Source organism: Dasypus novemcinctus, chromosome 24 (assembly GCF_030445035.2).
Source record: "Dasypus novemcinctus isolate mDasNov1 chromosome 24, mDasNov1.1.hap2, whole genome shotgun sequence".
Lineage (NCBI taxonomy): Eukaryota > Metazoa > Chordata > Mammalia > Cingulata > Dasypodidae > Dasypus > Dasypus novemcinctus.
In genome coordinates this window covers 33,156,890-33,174,539 of record NC_080696.1, presented here as the reverse complement: position 1 = coordinate 33,174,539, position 17,650 = coordinate 33,156,890, and the positions used below count along the sequence as shown (strand labels likewise).

The following is a 17,650-nucleotide window of genomic DNA, read 5'->3' as shown; positions in this document are numbered from 1 at the left end:
TCGTCGTTGTTTCCCACTAGGATGAAGTTCCAGGAGGGCCAGGACTTTGTTTTGTTCTTTGCTGTAGCCTCAGCACCCAAAACAGCGTCTGGCACAAGGTGCAGGAGGGAGAGGGGGTAAAACCAACAGAGCCGCGGATTGCGCTCTCTGAGCCTGCAGGGGGCGCTCCAGCCCCGCCCCATGCTATGCCCCGCCCCTCACGTCCGACTGACGTGCGTTCGTCGGAGCGTGCGCACCAGCGTTCTTCTCCTAATTGTACCTGCGGCCTGAAGGCCTCGTAGAGCCGTGCTTGTGGATTCCGCGCTGCTAGGCTGGAGCTGGCAGGTACCATGCTGTCACCAGAAGCCGAGCGGGTGCTGCGGTACCTGGTCGAAGTGGAAGAACTCGCCGAGGAAGTGCTGGCGGACAAGCGGCAGGTGGGAGTCCCGTGCGCGGCGCTGGGGCCCGCAGTTCGGGCCTGGCGGCGAGCGCCGTAAAGTACCGTGCGGGGCCGGGGATCCAGCTCCGCCACAGGTTTGCAGTAGTTGACCTAGACTGGTGATCGGGCGTGCACCGCACCAGTCAAGGCCCTAAGGGGAGACGAGGAACAGAAAAGAGGCTTGAGTGACTTTCTGGCGAAGGGGAGGCGGGGACGTTGGGGCCGCGCTCGTGGCGGGCCTTGTACATCTGCGTGGGGAGTTTGGGTCTGGCTCTTATTTAAGTGCCAAGTCTTTGAAGGGACTTCTTGGGGAGGGGTGTGAGAGGGGAGATGTAGCTGGATTTATCTTTCTTAAAAGATCTCTCTGGTTGCTGTGAATGTAGAATATAGAGAAGCGAAGGTGGCAACAGGGAGACCAGTGAGGGACCATTGCCATGGTCTAGATGGGAGATGGGTTTGGACCGGAGTTGTGGAGTTCGAGAGAAGTGAATGGGTCAGAAATGTAAATTGAAGATGGACTCAATAGGACATGATGATGTTTACATATAAGGGTGAGTGAGTGGGAGGTGGAGTCAAGAATGACTTATGGATCTTTCATCGCCATTAGATAGAAAGATTGGATGGTTGGTCAGGTATTTACTGAGATGGGAAAAACTTGCGGAAGAGCCTGATAAATTAAATACTGCATCACTGTGTGGATGATAATACTAGTAGTTTATCAAGTGTCTACTGTATGTCAGGCACTATGCTAACTCATTTAGTTCCTGGCTCTATAACCTGTGAGGTAGGCATTGTTCATATCTCCATTTTACAGAGGAGGACAGCAGGATTCAAACCCAGGTATTTTAACTCTAGAGCCCCGGTCTCAAGCAGCATACTATACTGCCTCCTTACTTCCTTAGTAGCTCTTCTTTAAAAATATATATATATGTATTTTCCCCCCTTCCCCTCTTCCCACCTTGCTGTTTTTGCTGTCTGTGTTGTCTCTTCTTCTCATTTTCTCTCTAGGATTCATCAGGATTTGATCCTGGAGACCCCTGATGTGGAGAAAGGTTCCGTGTCAGTTGCACAACCTCAGTTCCTGGTTTCTACTGTACTTCACCTTGACTCTCCCCTTGTCTCTCTTTTGATGCATCGTCATCTTGCTGTGTGATTCACTTGCATGGCACTGGCTCACTATGTGGGCATTCACGTGAGCACTGGCCTTCCACACGGGCACTTGCGCTCACCATGCCAGTACTAGTGCGGGCACTGGCTTGCCACACAGGCACGCTTTCTCTTCTTCTTTTTCACCAGGAGGCCCCGGGGATCAAACCCAGGTCTTCCCATATGGTAGGCGGAAGCTCTATCGCTTGAGCCACATCCACATCCCCTTAGTAGCTCTTCTGTTGTTACCATCTCAGTGCCTCCATCCCTGCTGTTCCAGTCTGGCGTTGTTGGGTTTGTCTTGTCATTAGGTCTCAGTCAGTTCGAAGAGCTCATCCAAAAATAGAGATTTTTCAGTCTGCTTCATTGTAGAGTCTAGGAAACATGTTTGAGTATCAGCATTTTTAACATGTTCCCCTAAAGTTTGAAAGTTGGTGCTTCAGGGAATAGTATGAATTATCCATTTAGTCAGCACACATTTCCCAGCACCTTCTCTTGGGGAGATACCTGCATAAAATATTGTCTTAAAGAACCCAGAAGCTGAGTGGGAGAAGAAATATGTTCACATATCAGTATTAGGCAGGTCACTGAAAGTAATACAAGAATGATAACCTTGTCACCTTTCCAGCCCCTGGTCTGTTGGGAGGTGACAGGTTGGAACAAGAGGTAACTAAGTAGCTCCCTGTCCCTGCTTTTCAGATTGTGGACCTGGACACTAAAAGGAATCGGAACCGGGAGGCCCTGAGGGCCCTGCAGAAGGATCTTAGTCTCTCTGGTAAGTTGAGGCTTGCACTGTGGCCCTGGAGGCCTGTCAGTTTTCCTTGTAAGGTCCTTGCCTTATCCCTGGTAGAGACAGGCAGGAGGCCACAGATGTGTGACTCTTTAGCTCTGTGGGAAACTTATATAGCCCATAGGGATAAGGGAGAAAAGGTTGCAGCGTCTGACAGAGACTGTAGCTCAGGATTTCAGCTGTTTATCTTAGTGACGAGCCATTAGCTCCTGGCTCATCAGTGATGGCAGACACTAAGAGGGAGTCTAATACATGATAAAACAACGTAAAATGATAATAGACGATTGTGAGAAAGCTAAAAAAGGCATTGGATATGGGGTTGGTGCTGTGAATATCCAGGAGAAGGGGATGAGGGCTAATGAGCTGGGGTTAGAGAGGCTGTGGCAGAATAAATAAGGGGAGAGGGACATGAGATGAGACACTGGAGAGATGGGCAGAGGCCAGCCATTATGAGGGTCTTGGGGCCAAGGGAAGAAGTTTGAGTTTTGTTGAAAGTGCAGTGGAAAGTACAGAACCTTCCAGTTGCCTCTCATCTCATAAAAGTAAAATTAGTCCTGTAAGGCCTCATGTGGTTCAGTAGAGCATGTCTACTCTCTCCCTCATTCATCAACTCCAGCCACACTGGGCTCCTTCCTGTTCCTGACACCCTGAGTACACTGCTGATCTTTGCTGTACCTGTTCCCTCTGCTGGCTCACTCTTCACCCAGATACATGCAGGGCTCACACCCTTACTTCCTTTGGGTCTTTGCTCAGATACAGTGTAATCGGTGAGGCCACCCAGGATAAGTAACAAGTCCTTTCCCTACTCTGACATTCCCTATCCCTCCTTTCTGTGCTTTACTTTTCTTTACAGACTTATCAGAGTCTGATAAATCGTATCTTATTCTTTTTCCTCCACTATAACATAAGCTTTTTGAGGGCCAGGGATGTGGATGTGCTCTGCTGTGTTCTCAGCATCTAAAATAATGCATGGCAGATAGTAGGTGCTCAAAAAATATTTGTTGAAGGAATGACTGTTTGTCATTTCAGAAGATGTGATGGTTTGCTTCGGGAACATGTTTATCAGGATGCCTCACCCTGAGACGAAGGAAATGATTGAGAAAGGTAAGGCATCCTGGGGACGGGTCAGGGACATAACTGCCTTTCCCATCAGTCTCGGTCTTAGCCCAGAGAAGAGTTAGGCTTTGGGCAGCTTGATGGGAGGCGGCTGTGTTACAAGATTCAGACTACGTAAATTGATTTTTTTTTTTATTTAAAACTTTTTTACTTTGAAATGCTTTTGAATGTACAGGATAATTACAAAAGTAATACAAACTCCATACAGAGAACTCCAGCAAATTGCATGTTTATACATTGTGTCCCAAACCACTGATTATCATTACCTTTTATGCATTTGCTTGAAGATTCTGTGGAGTTATATACCAAAAATACAACAGTACTGTCATTTATGTTTACTCATGCCATCATCACCATTACCAGAGGTCCTTATTTCTTCACATAGTTTTGATCTGTTGTCTAGTGTCCTTTCCTTTCATCCTGCAGAACTCTCTTCAGCATCTCTTATAGGGCTAGCCTAATGGTGATGAACTCTTTCAGCTTTTAGTTACTTGGGAATGCTTTAATCTCTCTCTCATTTCTGAAAGCCAGTTTTGCTAGATATGGAATTCTTGGTTGGCAGATTTTGTTTTCAACACTTTAAGTATGTTATACCACTGCCATCTTGCCTCAATGGTTTTCATGAGTGTATTAGTAGCCAAAGGGGTGCTGATGCAAAATACCAGAAATTGGTTGGTTTTATAAAGGGTATTTATTTGGGGTAGGAGCTTACAGGTACCAGGCCATAAAGCATAAGTTAATTCCCTCACCAAAGTCTGTTTTCATGTGTTGGAGCAAGATAGCTGCTGACATCTGCAAGGGTTCAGGCTTCCTGGGTTATTCTTTTGCTGGGGCTCCAGCTTAAGGCTTCAGCGTCAAACTCGAACATCAAAAACCCTCAACTCTGTCCTTTGCCATGCCTGTTATCTGTGAGTCCCCACCCACCAAAGGGTAGGGACTCAACGCCCTGCTGGCACAAGAGGTTTACAAAATTACTTAATCATGTAAACTTATGAATCCAATATAATCTAATATGCCCAGAGGAGAAGATCAGTTTACAAACATAATCCAATATTTCTTTTTGGAATTCATCAATAAGATCAAATTGTTACAATGAGTAATCAGCATTTAATCTTATTGAGACTGCCTTGTATGTGACATGTTTCTTTTTTGCAGCTTACAGAATTTTCTCTTTATTTTTGACATTTGACAGTTTGATTAAAATATGCTGCAGCATGGGTCTATTTGGGTTTATCCTACTTGGAGTTAATTGAAAGTCTTGGATATATATAGTCATGTCTTTTTTTTTTCTTTTTTCTTTTATTCATGTCTTTTATTAAACTTGGGACTTTTCAGTCATTATTTTTTTGAATATTCTTTCTGCTCTTTTCTTCTCCTTCTGGGATTCCTATGATGTATATATTGGTACACTTGATGGTATGTCACAGGTTCCTCATCCAGACTCCCTTCACTTTTCTTCATTCTCTTTCTGTTCTTCAGACAGGATAATTTCAATCATCTCATCGTCAAGGTCACTAATTCTTTCTTCTGCCACCCTAACCCTAACCCTAGTCCTCTAGAGAATTTTAAATTTCTGTTCTCTATAGTCTTCAGCTCAGTTTGGTTCTTTTTCATAATTTCCATCTCTCTGTTGATACTCTTTGTGTTTACCTAACATTTTTCTGATTTCCTTTTGTTTTCCTTTAGCTCTTTGAGTATATTTAGGACTTTTTTTTTTAAAGTCTGTGGTATGTTTCAGATCAGATCAGGTCCTTCTCATTGATGGTTTTTAATGTTTTTCTCCTTTGCTTAAGGCATAACTTCCTATTTGTTTTTTGTGTTTTGTAATCTTTGGTTGAAACCTGGTCATTTTGATATTTTAATGAGATAACTAGAATTAAGACTCTGAAGCATCTCTTCCTTAAGCTTGTATCCAGTTAGCATTTTGATAGCTTTCCTTGAATGCTAGGAACTAGCAAAAAAAAAAGGGGTAAAAAGAAAACACATTTCCCAGGCTTTGCAGACTGACCTGTGCAAGTGTTCTCTTTCAGAATTTATCTCTTTTAGAGCTTGCACAATGGGTTTAGAGAATAGCTTGAGGCCAAAATGTAGGACTGTCCTGGTCCTTTCTGTGTATGCACACACAGAGAGCTGACACAACAAGATGACACAACAAAAGAAACACAGATTCCCATGCCGCTGACAACAACAGAAGCGGACAAAAAAGAAGATGCAGCAGATAGACACAGAGAACAGACAACCTGGGGCGGCAAGGGGGGACGGGACAGGAGAGAAATAAATAAATAAATAAATCTTTTAAAAAAAAAAGTTGTCCAGCGGTGGGCAGTCCAAGGGCCCATGGTGCCACCTTAGCATAGTCTCATGGTTGTTATGTTATCGTTGCTGGCCTTGTGTCCTTGTGCCAGGCTGGAGGAAAGGCAGAGGGTTCTCTCCACATGGGCCTTGCTCTCTATATATTGAAAATAAGGGCATCCTCCCCAGGGGCTCCTGCCATCTTCACATTGGCCAGAGTTAAGTCACATGGCCACCCATAGCTGCATGGGAGCTTGGAAGAGTGAGTTTTTAGTTTTCACACCCTCTGTAGTAGAGACTGGGTTGAAAATGGAAGTTTGGGGAGAGCATTTCTAGGGTCTGCCACTCAACATACTCAGACATCCACAATCACAGTCTCGGAAGCTCTTTGGAGAAGCATAAAACATAAAGTTGGACTGAACATGGGACCTTATCTAGTAAAAGGGCAATTTATGCATATTTCCTCCTCCCCACCCTTGAAAACACATGGGCTAAGAAGCCCAGCAAGGTTGCCTCAGTCTCTGAAGCAGGGTGTCTCCAGACATCTTGAAATCAAAATTCTCGCAGAGGAAATGAAGCTCCCAGCTGTTCTGTTGCAAAACTCACACTAACATCATGGTTCTAAAATTAAGAGTTGCCATTGCACTTGGGTGGTGGGCTCTGGGGCTGCTCAGGCTGAACTTCCAGAGGGGTTGCTTGCCGGGGGTCAGGATCTGGTCCTCAGCTCTGGCCACAAAAGCAGTCTTGTCACCATACCCAGAGGTGGCACACACCACCAGAGCTCTTGAGAGTGGGATTACTCATTTACAGTGAAAAATAGAACAATTGCCCGAGTGGAAGCCCTGGCTGAGGGGGGCTTCTCCCCATCAGGAAGAATGTGTGTCTGTGGAAGACTAGCTGGTCAGCTGTTACTCGTGATCAGGTGGAAATAAGAGCAGGCGGAGTGATTGGGACGAGTCGATTGTATCGTCAAGCCTTGATAGCTCTCTGTCATCATGCCTTCCCCTTTTGGTAATACAGTGTCTTTAGGTGCAGTCTGTTATACTCATTATCACTTTTTCTCTTGAGCATTGGGCTTGTCCTTGATTGTGTAGGTCACATGTTACCACAATCATCCTTTTCTGAAAACCCATCACCTCAATGGGTTTGTGAAGCACCTCAGCCACCCATTTTCCAATTATTTCTTAGGTTGGGCCAGGTCTATAGGTGCTCGATTTTGGGGTTATATTTTACTGTAGAGGGTAACCTGAAGTCCTGCTGTTGCCTTTCCCATTCAGTGATCACCTCATGGTACTTTGCGTAATTAAAAAAGGTTAGTGAACTCAGGGTCAGTAGACTGGGGTGCCCAGCCTGTCCACAGTTGACTGAGTGTCTTGGGCAGGGCATGTCCCTTCTGTAGTCTTTAGTCCCTCATTTGATCTCTGGAGGCTCGTTTTGCTTCTCAAATACTTAAAGCCCTTATGTCAAGGAGGCTGGGGAGAGGCTGGCATCCCTGACCCCCTTGGGTTAGTCTGTTTGTAGTATAACCTCATCCTCTCCTTTTCCTCCTTTTTTTTCAGAGCAAGATCATCTGAATAAAGAAATAGAAAAACTCCGGAATCAACTTAAAGTGAAGGTCAGCCGCCTCTTTGAGGCCCAAGGTATCAGTCTGGGGGGTACTGGACACCAGGAGGGGAGAGAAGCATCAGCACAGACTTTTAAGGGCAGGGGCGGGAGCCCTCAGCTGGGTGGTGGGCTGGGAGGATGTGAGTGGCACTGAAGGTGGGGGCAGTAGGCAGTGATTGTCTGTGGCCACCCAGAGATGGGAATCGACAGGGAGGTTTGTGGGGGTTTATTTCTGTCAGAGCTTCTTTTCCAGGGCATGGTGGGGTCCAGGATAGCTCTAAGGGAACTCAGAAAGGCTGAATTTCTGAGTAAACCCAAAGACTCCAAATTGGTCACAGGTCTGGCAAAAAAATCTGGAGGTTTCTGGACAGTAAAGTCATGCCTTTGTGGGTTCTTGGAGTGGGTGCTGTCATATGTAATCCAGTGCAGGACAGCATTTGAGGCCTATCCCTGTCAGGCCTCAAGGCCAAAAAAGGTTTGGCAGCATGAATGTAGCATAAACCCCTTTCCTGGGCCTGACTCCAGAGCCAGCAGTAAGCTGGAGAGCAGGAGGCCTGACTTGCTGATGGATTGTTTTTTCCCCTAGGCAAACCGGAGCTGAAGGGTTTTGAACTGAACCCTCTCAACCAGGATGAGCTTAAAGCTCTCAAGATCATCTTGAAAGGATGAGGCTCAAGAGCCAAGGTGGGGGACCTAAGACCAGCATCCCCCCTGGGGTCACGGAAGACTGGATCCTCCAACCCTGTAGCCTGCAAGGACAGGATCTACCCTGCCAGGGAACAGTCTTCTGGAGTCTGGTCATGGCTGCTGTAAGAAGCTCTCTGTCTTTTGCATTTGGCTACTCTGTGAAGGCAGGAGGGGCCCCTCAGCCTGCCAGTGTCTGCTGGGCTGATCCCTAAGACATGGATGGACACAGGACCCATTGACAGGCCCTGGCAGGGCCAGTGGGTGGGTAGGGGCGGGCTTGTGGGGGTGTGCAAATGACTGCAGCAGGCACTTCTCAACAATGGCCTGCTGTGCACATGGGCCCTGGGAAGGCAGGGGGAAGAGCAAGAGCTTCATTCCAGCATTCCTTTCGGAAGCAGTGTGAGAACAGTACTGGAATAAAGCAGGAAGCCTCACCAGTGGTTTCTGAATGACGGACACACATCTTGGTGCTTCACGCTTCACCATAGCCCCTGTGGCCAGACACATTTCCCTTCTGCTCCCTTTTGCCCTTTTTCTCCTACTTGCTCCCAGGACTGAACCCAAGTGCTCCTTATCAGCTTCCTCTGGCCGCTGTTCAGGCAGGAAGGCCTTGTAGAGTCCTGTCCAGGGTGGGTGGGCGTGGTGGCCTCTGAGTCGCTGCAGGGGTCAAGGATGCCCTTCCCTACCCCTGGAAGCAGGGCCTGGCTGGGACTGCTGTTCCCTTCTGCCTTCTGCCTTGTCTCTGAGATCCTTAAGTGTGTGTGCTGTGAGGGCAAGACTGTCTTTCATATTCCTTGAAGGCTCAATAAATATTTGCTAATGAATGAATAGCAGGTTCCCAGTCTTTCCCTCCTTTGATCCTTAATTGAGCTCTGGCACCTCAATTCGCCAAATTACTGCTCTTAGGATACTACTGTGAAGTGGAGCTGATTCCTCCCTTGATGCCAGGATTTCTATCAGGAGTAACAAGCTCAGCTATGTACAGGAAGGCATGGGCACGTGCCAAGTGCATGGAGTGGACAGAGCAGGTGAGACAACACAAAGCAATGGGGACTGGCAAGATGCAGAGGGCATGCCTCACCTTTGCCCTCACAGGCTGGTATGGCCAGATCTTAATGGCTTTTTTTTTTTTTCAAGAGGAGCTAGAAATTTGGATTTTTAAGTTGACTCTTCTGTTTTTAAATATTGCCTATTAATTCAGAACATTTTTAAAAACTTGGGTGCAGGCCAAACAAAATACCTTACATAAGCCAGGTTCAGCTCACACCTACAGTTTTGCATCTTCTTGAGTTTTTTAGTAGAAAGTACTGTATTTTCCTCCATGATAGCCCTAAAATCAGAGAAATAGAATTGAAAGCAAACTAAATGGCCATCCACAGGGAATCACTTAAAGGAATTGATAGCTCCAGACCGTAGAATACTATGCAGCTAAAATCAAGAAGGTAGCTTTTTGAGTACTAATTTGGAGTTAATTCCAAGATGCGTTAAGTGAGAAAAGCAAGGGGCAAAACGAGTGTCTAATAAACTGTCATTTGTGGATAAACACAGATTACATGTTGGGACAAAAACTGCAGGGCTGGGGCCCAAGGATGGAAGGGAGAGACATCACTATATACCCTTTTATAAATTTTGACTTTTAAACCACAGGGATATATTGCATATTTTAAGTATTTTTCAAAAGTGTGGAGCTGGAGAATTCAATTTGGTAGATGCTGTCTAATATGACTGCCTGGCTCACAGTTTCTCAATCACCTGGCCCTTTGCTGCCAGGCACAGTGGGTGCTAGGCTGAAGAAGTACCAATCAGATTCTTTGTCCTAGAAATTTGAAAGCTGGAGCCCATGCCAGGGCTCAGCACAGGGATGGAGGGAAGATCCAAGGCAGGAGGTCCAGAGTAGCCTGGCCTCTGCCTTCCCAAGGCTAACTTCTTCACTTCTTGGACTTAGCAAGACCCCTCAGTATTTTCCTTACCCAAACCTCCCCTTTGGGCATAACCTAGGCAGCCCGAGCCTGCTATTTGCAGACAAAAGAACTGCCCTGAAGCAGGGGTCAAGGGAGCTGCCTGGGGTCCTGCAGTAGGGCCCATGGAGCAGTTACTAGCCCACCAGCCCCTCCTAAACCAAGAGGAGGTTTATGAATACGGGAAAGTGGAAACTACAAAAATGTTCATTCATCCTCAGTTCCCCAAGCCATCTCCTTGTCCAAGGTGTTCTGGTTTAAAAAGCTCAGCTCCCAACCTCAAAGAGAAAGGCTCAGGGAGGCACTTGATTTGTTTAAATCACTTGGCTGACTTAGATAAAAGCACCTTTGCTGGGACAGCTGTTTGCCTAAGCAGCTCTGTTTTCCTGACCCTTACCTTGTCCAGCTGAGAAAAGGGGATGCTAGTTTACAGATGGTTGGGGGCGCCCCTGGGATCCCCTGAAAGCAAGGTCATGGTACTGAAAGGAGGGTGGGTGTTTTTAGGGCTCAGCCTTTTCCCTAAACTCCCAGTAAACACAATCTAATTGCTGCTTTGCAAACATTGCTTAAAGATAAGTTTCCTAGCCCCAGAACTCTTGCTCCCAAAGGACCTTTTCAGCACTGATCTGAGAAATATTAAAAGGTCAAGAGCCAGGAGGACTGGGCTACAGCCAACAGCATCCCCTGAGCCAGGCCTGATGTCCAATGACTCTCCAAGTAAGGCCTATGCGCATTTATTAGACATGATTTCTCTAGAGTAGCAGAACTTGCTGCATTTGTCCCCTCTGGGCCTGAGCACCAAGCCAATCTGTCAAGGTTTTAACCAGGCCAGGGAATTGATTGGCCATCTTTTGGTGCAAAGATGCCTGGGGTGGGGGGTGGTGGAGTGGGGACCTGGTCCAGGAGACCAGCAGTGGGCTGCTGAGCCAGCAAAGCTGCTGCCAGGCTGGAGGGAAGAAAGAAGGCAAAGGCTATGAGGTTCCATGGGCTGGAAACTGGGAGCCTGGGAGAGGACTGGTGTGCCCTCTCCCGGGGTTGGGTTGCTTTCCTCTGGGCGGCTGAGGATTAGCTGGAAGCTTTCTTCTGGGCTTGAAGGGAGCGGAATAGCTGCCTCAGCTGTTTTTTCCGATCATTGATGCAACCTGGAAGAGAGGTGGTGTAGAGGCTGGGATCGCCTGTCCTTGGTGGACGGGATGTGAGGAGAGCTGCGAGGCCTGTGTTCCCAGTGCCTGGTGGAAGGAGGGGACAGCAGGGACTGTGCAGCCACGGATGGATGCTGGTTTGCGTCCTCGCTCTACTCCAGAACTGCCAGGACCCGCAGGCAGGCTGTTCACCTCTTTGAGCATTAGCTTTCTCATCTGTAAACAGGACGACACCTGCCCTCAAGATGAATGTGAGCTAACACTGATTCAGTGCTTTCCCCAAACCAGTGACTGCTGAATGTGCATTAACTCACTGAGCCCTCACACACTTGGAGAGGTTAAGTAATTTGCCCCAAATCACACAATAAGTAGAAGTGGGATTTGAACTCAAGCTCTCTGGTTCCAGGGCCCAAAAGCTGAACCATTTTCCCACACTGCCTTTCCTCATGGTTCTTCTCAATGAAAACGTACTTTAAAAATCCAGCACAGTGCCTGGTTCATAAGAGGTGCCCAGGAGATATCATCACTGACCCCACTGAAATAAAGACTATCATAAGAGGATACTTTGAAAAACTATATTCCAACAAGAAAGACAATTTAGAGGAAATTCCTAGAAATACATAAGCAGCCTACATTGCCTACATTGAAGAAAGAAGAAATCATCAACAAACCAATCACAAGTAAAGAGATAGAATCAGCCATTAAAAATCTCCCAACAAAGACCACTGTGCCAGATGGTTTCACAGGTGAATTCTACCAAACGTTCTGGAAAGAACGAACACCAATCTTGCTTAAACTCTTCCAAAAATCAAAATAGAAGGAACATTGCCTAACTCATTTTATGATGCCAACATTACTCTAATACCAAAGCCAAACAAAGACACCATAGAAAGGAAAATTACAGACCAGTCTCTCTAATGAACCTAGATGTGAAAATTCTCAACAAAATACTTGCTAATTGTATTCATCAACATTAAGTGAATTATGGCAGCCAACTTGGCCCAGTGGTTAGGGCATCCATGGGAGGTCCGTGGTTCAAACTGCGGGCCTCCTTGACCCATGTGGAGCTAGCCCATGCGCAGTGCTGATGTGCGCAAGGAGTGCCGTGCCACGCAGGGGTGTCCCCTGCGTAGGGGAGCCCCACACGCAAGGAGTGCGAAACAAAGTGCAGTCTGCCCAGGACTGGCGCAGCACACACGGAGAGCTGACACAACCAGATGATGTAAACGAAAAGAAACACAGATTCCCGTGCCACTGACGACAACAGAAGTGGACAAAGAAGATGCAGCAAATAGACACAGAGAACAGACAACCGGGGTGGGGGGGGGGGAAAGGAGAGAAATAAACAAATAAATAAATCTTTAAAAAAAAACAAAAAACATTAAGTGAATTATATACCATGACCAAGTGGGTTTCTTTCCTGGTATGCAAGGATGGTTCAACATAAAAAAATCAATTAATGTAGTACACCACATAAACAGATTGATGGGGAAAAAATCACATGATCATATCTATAGGTGCAGAAAAAGTATTTGACAAAATATAGCACCCTTTCTTGATAAAAACACTGCAAAAGATAGGAATAGAAGGAAACTTCCTGAACATGATAAAGGGTATATATGAAAAACCCACAGCTAACATCATTTACAATGATGAAGTCTTAAAAGTCTTTCCCTCTAAGATCAGGAACAAGACAAGGATGCCCACTATCACCCCTTCTATTTAACATTGTGTTAGAAGTACTTGCTTGAGCACTGAGGCAAGAGTCAAATATAAAAGGGATCCAAATAGGAAAGGAAGAAGTCAGAATTTCACTATTTGCAGATGACATGATCCTATACATAGAAAGCCCTGAGATGTCTACAACAAAGCTTCTAGAACTTATAAATGAGTTCAGTAAAGTCACAGGTTATAAGAGCAAAGCACAAAAGTCAGTAGTATTTCTGTAACTGATGATGAGTGATCTGAGGAGGAAATCAAGAAACAAATACCATTTACAATAGTAAATAAAAAAATCAAATACCTAGGAATAAATTTAACTAAAGCTGTAAAAGACTTACACACAGAAAACTACACAACACTGTTCAAGGAAATCAAAGAAGACCTAAATAAGTGGAAGAATATTCCCTGTTCATGGATAGGAAGATTAAATATTATTAAGATGTTTATCCTACCAAAACTGATCTACAGATTCAATGCAATCCCAATAAAAATCAACACAGCATTTTTTAATGAACTAGAAAAACTAACTATGAAATTTATTTGGAAAGGAAAGAGGCCCCGAATAGCCAAAGACATACTGAAAAAGAAAAATGAAACTGGAGGAATCACACTACCAGACTTCAAAACATACTACAAAGCTACAGTAGTGAAAATGGCATGGTATTGGCACAAGGATAGACACACTGACCAATGGAACCGAATTGAGAGTTCTGATAGAGATCCTTATATATACACTCATCTGATATTCAACAAGGTCACCAAGCTCATTCAATTGGGAGAGAATGGCCTCTTCAACAAATGGTGCCTAAAGAACTGGATATCCATATGCAAAAGAAGGAAAGAGGATTATCATCTCACACCTTATACAAAAATCAACTGAAGATGGATCAAAGACCTAAATGTAAGAGCCAAGACCATAAAGACCTTGGAAAACAATGTAGGGAAGCATCTACAGGACCTTGTAATAGGAAATGTCTTCATGAACTTCACACCCAAAGCACGAGCAGCAAAAGAACAAATAGATAAATGGGACTTCCTCAAAATTAAGGCTTTTGCACCTCAAAGGAGTTTGTCAAGAAAGTGAAAAGAGAGCCTACCCAATGGGAGAAAATATTTGATAACCATATATCTGATAGGAGACATATCCTGCATATATAAAGAACTGTATCTTGAAAATAAAAGACAAACAACCCATTTTTAAAATGGGGAAAAGATTTGAACAAATGCTTCTCCAAAGAAGAAATACAAATGGCTAAAAAGCATATGAAAAAATGCTCAAAATCACTAGCTATTAGGGAAATGCAAATCAAAACTACAATGAGATACCATCTTACTCCCATAAGACTGGCAGGTATCAAAAAAACAGAAGACTACAAGTGCTGGAGAGGATGTGGAGGAATGGGAACACTCATCCACTGCTGGTGGGAATGCAAAAGGATCCAGCCATTCTGGAGGACAGTTTGGCAGTTTCTCAAAAAGTTAGCTATAGATTTGCCATATGACCCAGAAATTCCACCCAGAAGAACTGAAAATAAGGACACAAACCAATATAGGCACACCAATGTTCACAGCAGTATCATTCACCATTGCCAGGAGTTGGAATCAACCCAAATGCCCATCAACAATGAATGGATAAATAAAATGTGGTTTTGATGTGAGCTATGGGTGGGAGGTTGTTCATCTCTTCTGTAAATAACCTAAGCTGTATTTGTCCTGACCTGTGGGTGTGGGATAGTAAGAGGCTGCAGGCCAGCCCTTGGTGACCATGGAAACGACTCCAGTCCTGGAGAAACAGTTTAGCAATGCAAACTCTATAAACTTTAAATATTCAGGAACAATGCAAACCAAATGTGCTAAAAGCTTATCTAGAATGTATGAAGTCCATGCTAAAAGCTTACCTAGATATAGAAGCCACAGAGAGCAGCCAGAAGCTGGAAGGAAGGACCAGAACCCAGAGGAAAAGGGAGAAGATGTCACCATGTGCAGTGCCATGTGATGGGAAAAGCTAAGCCTTCCCAAAGATTGCAAGCCAGCCAGAAGACATTCACCCCAGGAGGAAGCATGTCTTCTAGCTTCGGAAACCTAATACTTGTTGAGGACCTAGTAAAGAATAGATACCTTCTAAAAACTGGATTTTATAACTGAATGGATTTGTATCTAAGGCTGATAACATCTACAGTCAACAAAGGCGATTACCTTCAGCAATGAGAGGCATGACCTCATCCAGTTGGAGGCCTTAAATGAAGAATTGAAGATTTCAGCAGTCAGAAAGAATTTTCTTTTCTACTTCAGCCAGTTTGTGGTCTTCCTCATGGAATCCAGATTTGCCAATCTCCATGGCTGTGCTTCCAAGAAAATATACCCAGCCTTGTGGGTCTGATCCTTTGAAATCTCCAAAGAAGCTTAAATATCAGTAAATGGAAATACAAAATCATAAAACCAAAAAAAAAAAAGCTTACCTAAAATGTGGAAGATATATCCTAATTCAAACCTATTGAGCACTGAAACAAAGAACCATTTAGCCCTTCCTCTGTATAAAAGAAACTCAAAAATCTTGTTTGGGGCTTGGGTTTGAAACAGAAAGCTCCCGAGTACGGCCAGTCGTCAATAAATCATTTTTTCCTTCTCAAAATCATTCCTGAGTCCTGGCCTTTCTATATGCAGATAATTGAACCTCTCTCATCTTCTACAACAGTATATACATACAATAGAATACTTCTCAGCTATAAGAAGGAATACAGTACAAACACATGTGATAACAAGGATGAATCTGGGGAAGTGGACTTGGCTCAATGGTTAGAGCATCCACCTACCACATGGGAGGTCCATGGTTCAAACCCAGGGCCTCCTTGACCCGTGTGAAGCTGGCCCATGTGCAATGCTGACGTGCATGGTGCTGATATACACAGGGAGTGCCCTGACACACAGGGGTGTCCCCCACATGGGGGAGCCCCACATGCAGGGAGTGCGCCCTATGAGGAGAGCCACCCAGCACAAAAGAAAGTTCAGCCTGCCCAGGAGTGGCACTGCACACATGGAGAACTGATGCAGCGGGATGACGCAACAAAAAGAGATACAGATTCTGGGTGCTGCTGACAAAAAATAGAAGCGGACACAGAAGAACACACAGCAAATGGACACAGAGAACAGACAACTGGGGTGGGGGAGGGGGAAGAGGAGAGAAATAAATAAAAATAAATCTTAAAACAAAAAAACAAAGATGAATCTTGAGGACCTTATGTTGAGTGAAGCAAATCAGGCATTGAAGAACAAATACTACATGACCTCTCTGATCTGAAACAAGCAAACCAAGCTGTCTCAGAGAGCTAGAGCCTAGAAGATAGGCTTAAAGGAATTTGGGGGGGGAGAGGAAGGTTGTGAGCTGAGGCCTACATGGGTGAAGTCTATGATAAGCTGGAGGTAAGTATTTGTACAGGGAAGGGATAAGATGGGGGCATAGGGATACCTTTGGGTGGGGCTTTGCAGGCTTGAGGGGGCTAGGGTTGGGAGGATGGGTCAGATGGCCCAAGGAATTGGGGGGAGGGCTGGGGGGAACAGTTGAATATGAGAGACTGTCAGGTATATGGTTGAAACTATGATGCTGAGAGAACTCTTTAGAAAATATAGTAAGGAAGGATTATGTGTTTAAGGTGCTTAAGGAGGGGGCATCAGGGGCAGGCTTCTAGGGAGTGTGTGAGTGCCCATTTTGTCATAGTGTGTTTTATCATTGGGTGGAGACCCATACAATGAGTGTGAAGGTGTACTCACATCCTGAGGAGACCTGATGTTCTCAAACAGAAGGAATTGCGTGTCTCTCGAGAGAATCGGTGGCTCCCAATCAGTTAGGGCAGACTAGTATGTCAAGGCCTCAGCATTGTTGCAAGTATCTGTAAATCTGGTCCCTCAAGTAGTGAAGATTGATTGTCACTGTGGGCCCTGAGGGGAGGGGAGGGAGGTATAGAATAGATGGAAGTAGGGCAACTGGGGGGCAATGGAAGTGCTCCACAAGATCATGTAATGATGGATATAGGACATGTTAACTTATACCAAAATTGTATAAAAGTCTATAAGCTAAAATGTAAACCATAATGGAAAACATAAGGAAACTAAAAATTTTAAAATGTGAACAGTCTAAAATATAAACCATAATGTAAACCAAAATGGAACCATGTTTGATAGCTATGTTTCAAAATCTGTACATCAGCTGCAGCATATATAACATGAACATGTAAAAAGATCATTACTGGAGAAAGAGGAAAAGGATTTGATGTTGGATATATGGGAGTCCCCTATATTGGATATGTGAATTACTGTGATCTAAAACTTTTTTGAAGACAAAACTAAAAATTAGAAGAAAAAAAAAAAAGAGGATGTAGACACTGAGGAAGAAATGAAAGAAAGTGCCTTGCCACTATACATACAGTGCAAAACCTATTACAGTCATGAAAGGCAAAATGTTAAAAACAAAGCTTTATAATATTTTTCATTTTTTAATACATCAATTTATTTTTACTTTATTTTAGTATTTCTAACTTAGTATGTATTCTATTTCTAAACTCTAAACCCATCACTATATTTCAATTTCCTATTAATTGAATTTGGCAATACATTAGCCTTCATTGTTGAAGGAGTTTTGGGCCACAGAGAGGTTTAACTATGGCAGGGGTGGAACACTGATGTGGGGTGTAATTGATGGGGCACATGGGTGGGAGGGAGTTCTCCAGGGCATGTATATAGGGGACATAAAAATGTCCTGATATATGTTGGGTATTTT

The 17,650-nt window shown here is 44.6% G+C and overlaps 2 protein-coding genes across 4 annotated transcripts in view; one reads left to right on the top strand and one right to left on the bottom strand.

The window, feature by feature from the left end:
* The first annotated feature begins 221 nt into the window (after positions 1-221).
* PDRG1 (p53 and DNA damage regulated 1) lies at positions 222-8,882 on the top strand. Its single transcript, XM_004464036.4, has 5 exons — positions 222-416; positions 2,264-2,339; positions 3,384-3,458; positions 7,322-7,402; positions 7,954-8,882. The coding sequence occupies exons 1-5, from the start codon at positions 330-332 to the stop codon at positions 8,034-8,036; spliced, it is 402 nt and encodes a 133-aa protein (XP_004464093.2). The 5' UTR covers positions 222-329; the 3' UTR covers positions 8,037-8,882.
* The window catches only part of TTLL9 (tubulin tyrosine ligase like 9), an 86,785-nt gene continuing 74,070 nt past the window's right edge, over positions 4,936-17,650 (bottom strand). For 2 of the 3 annotated variants that reach the window (XM_071211630.1, XM_058286864.1), the window contains one exon: positions 10,731-11,154. In XM_071211630.1, the coding sequence (XP_071067731.1) occupies positions 11,078-11,154 (77 nt within the window). In that variant the 3' untranslated portion in view covers positions 10,731-11,077. Of the gene's footprint in view, positions 11,155-17,650 lie in introns of all 3 variants that reach the window. The other variant, XM_058286865.1, reaches the window with a different exon arrangement.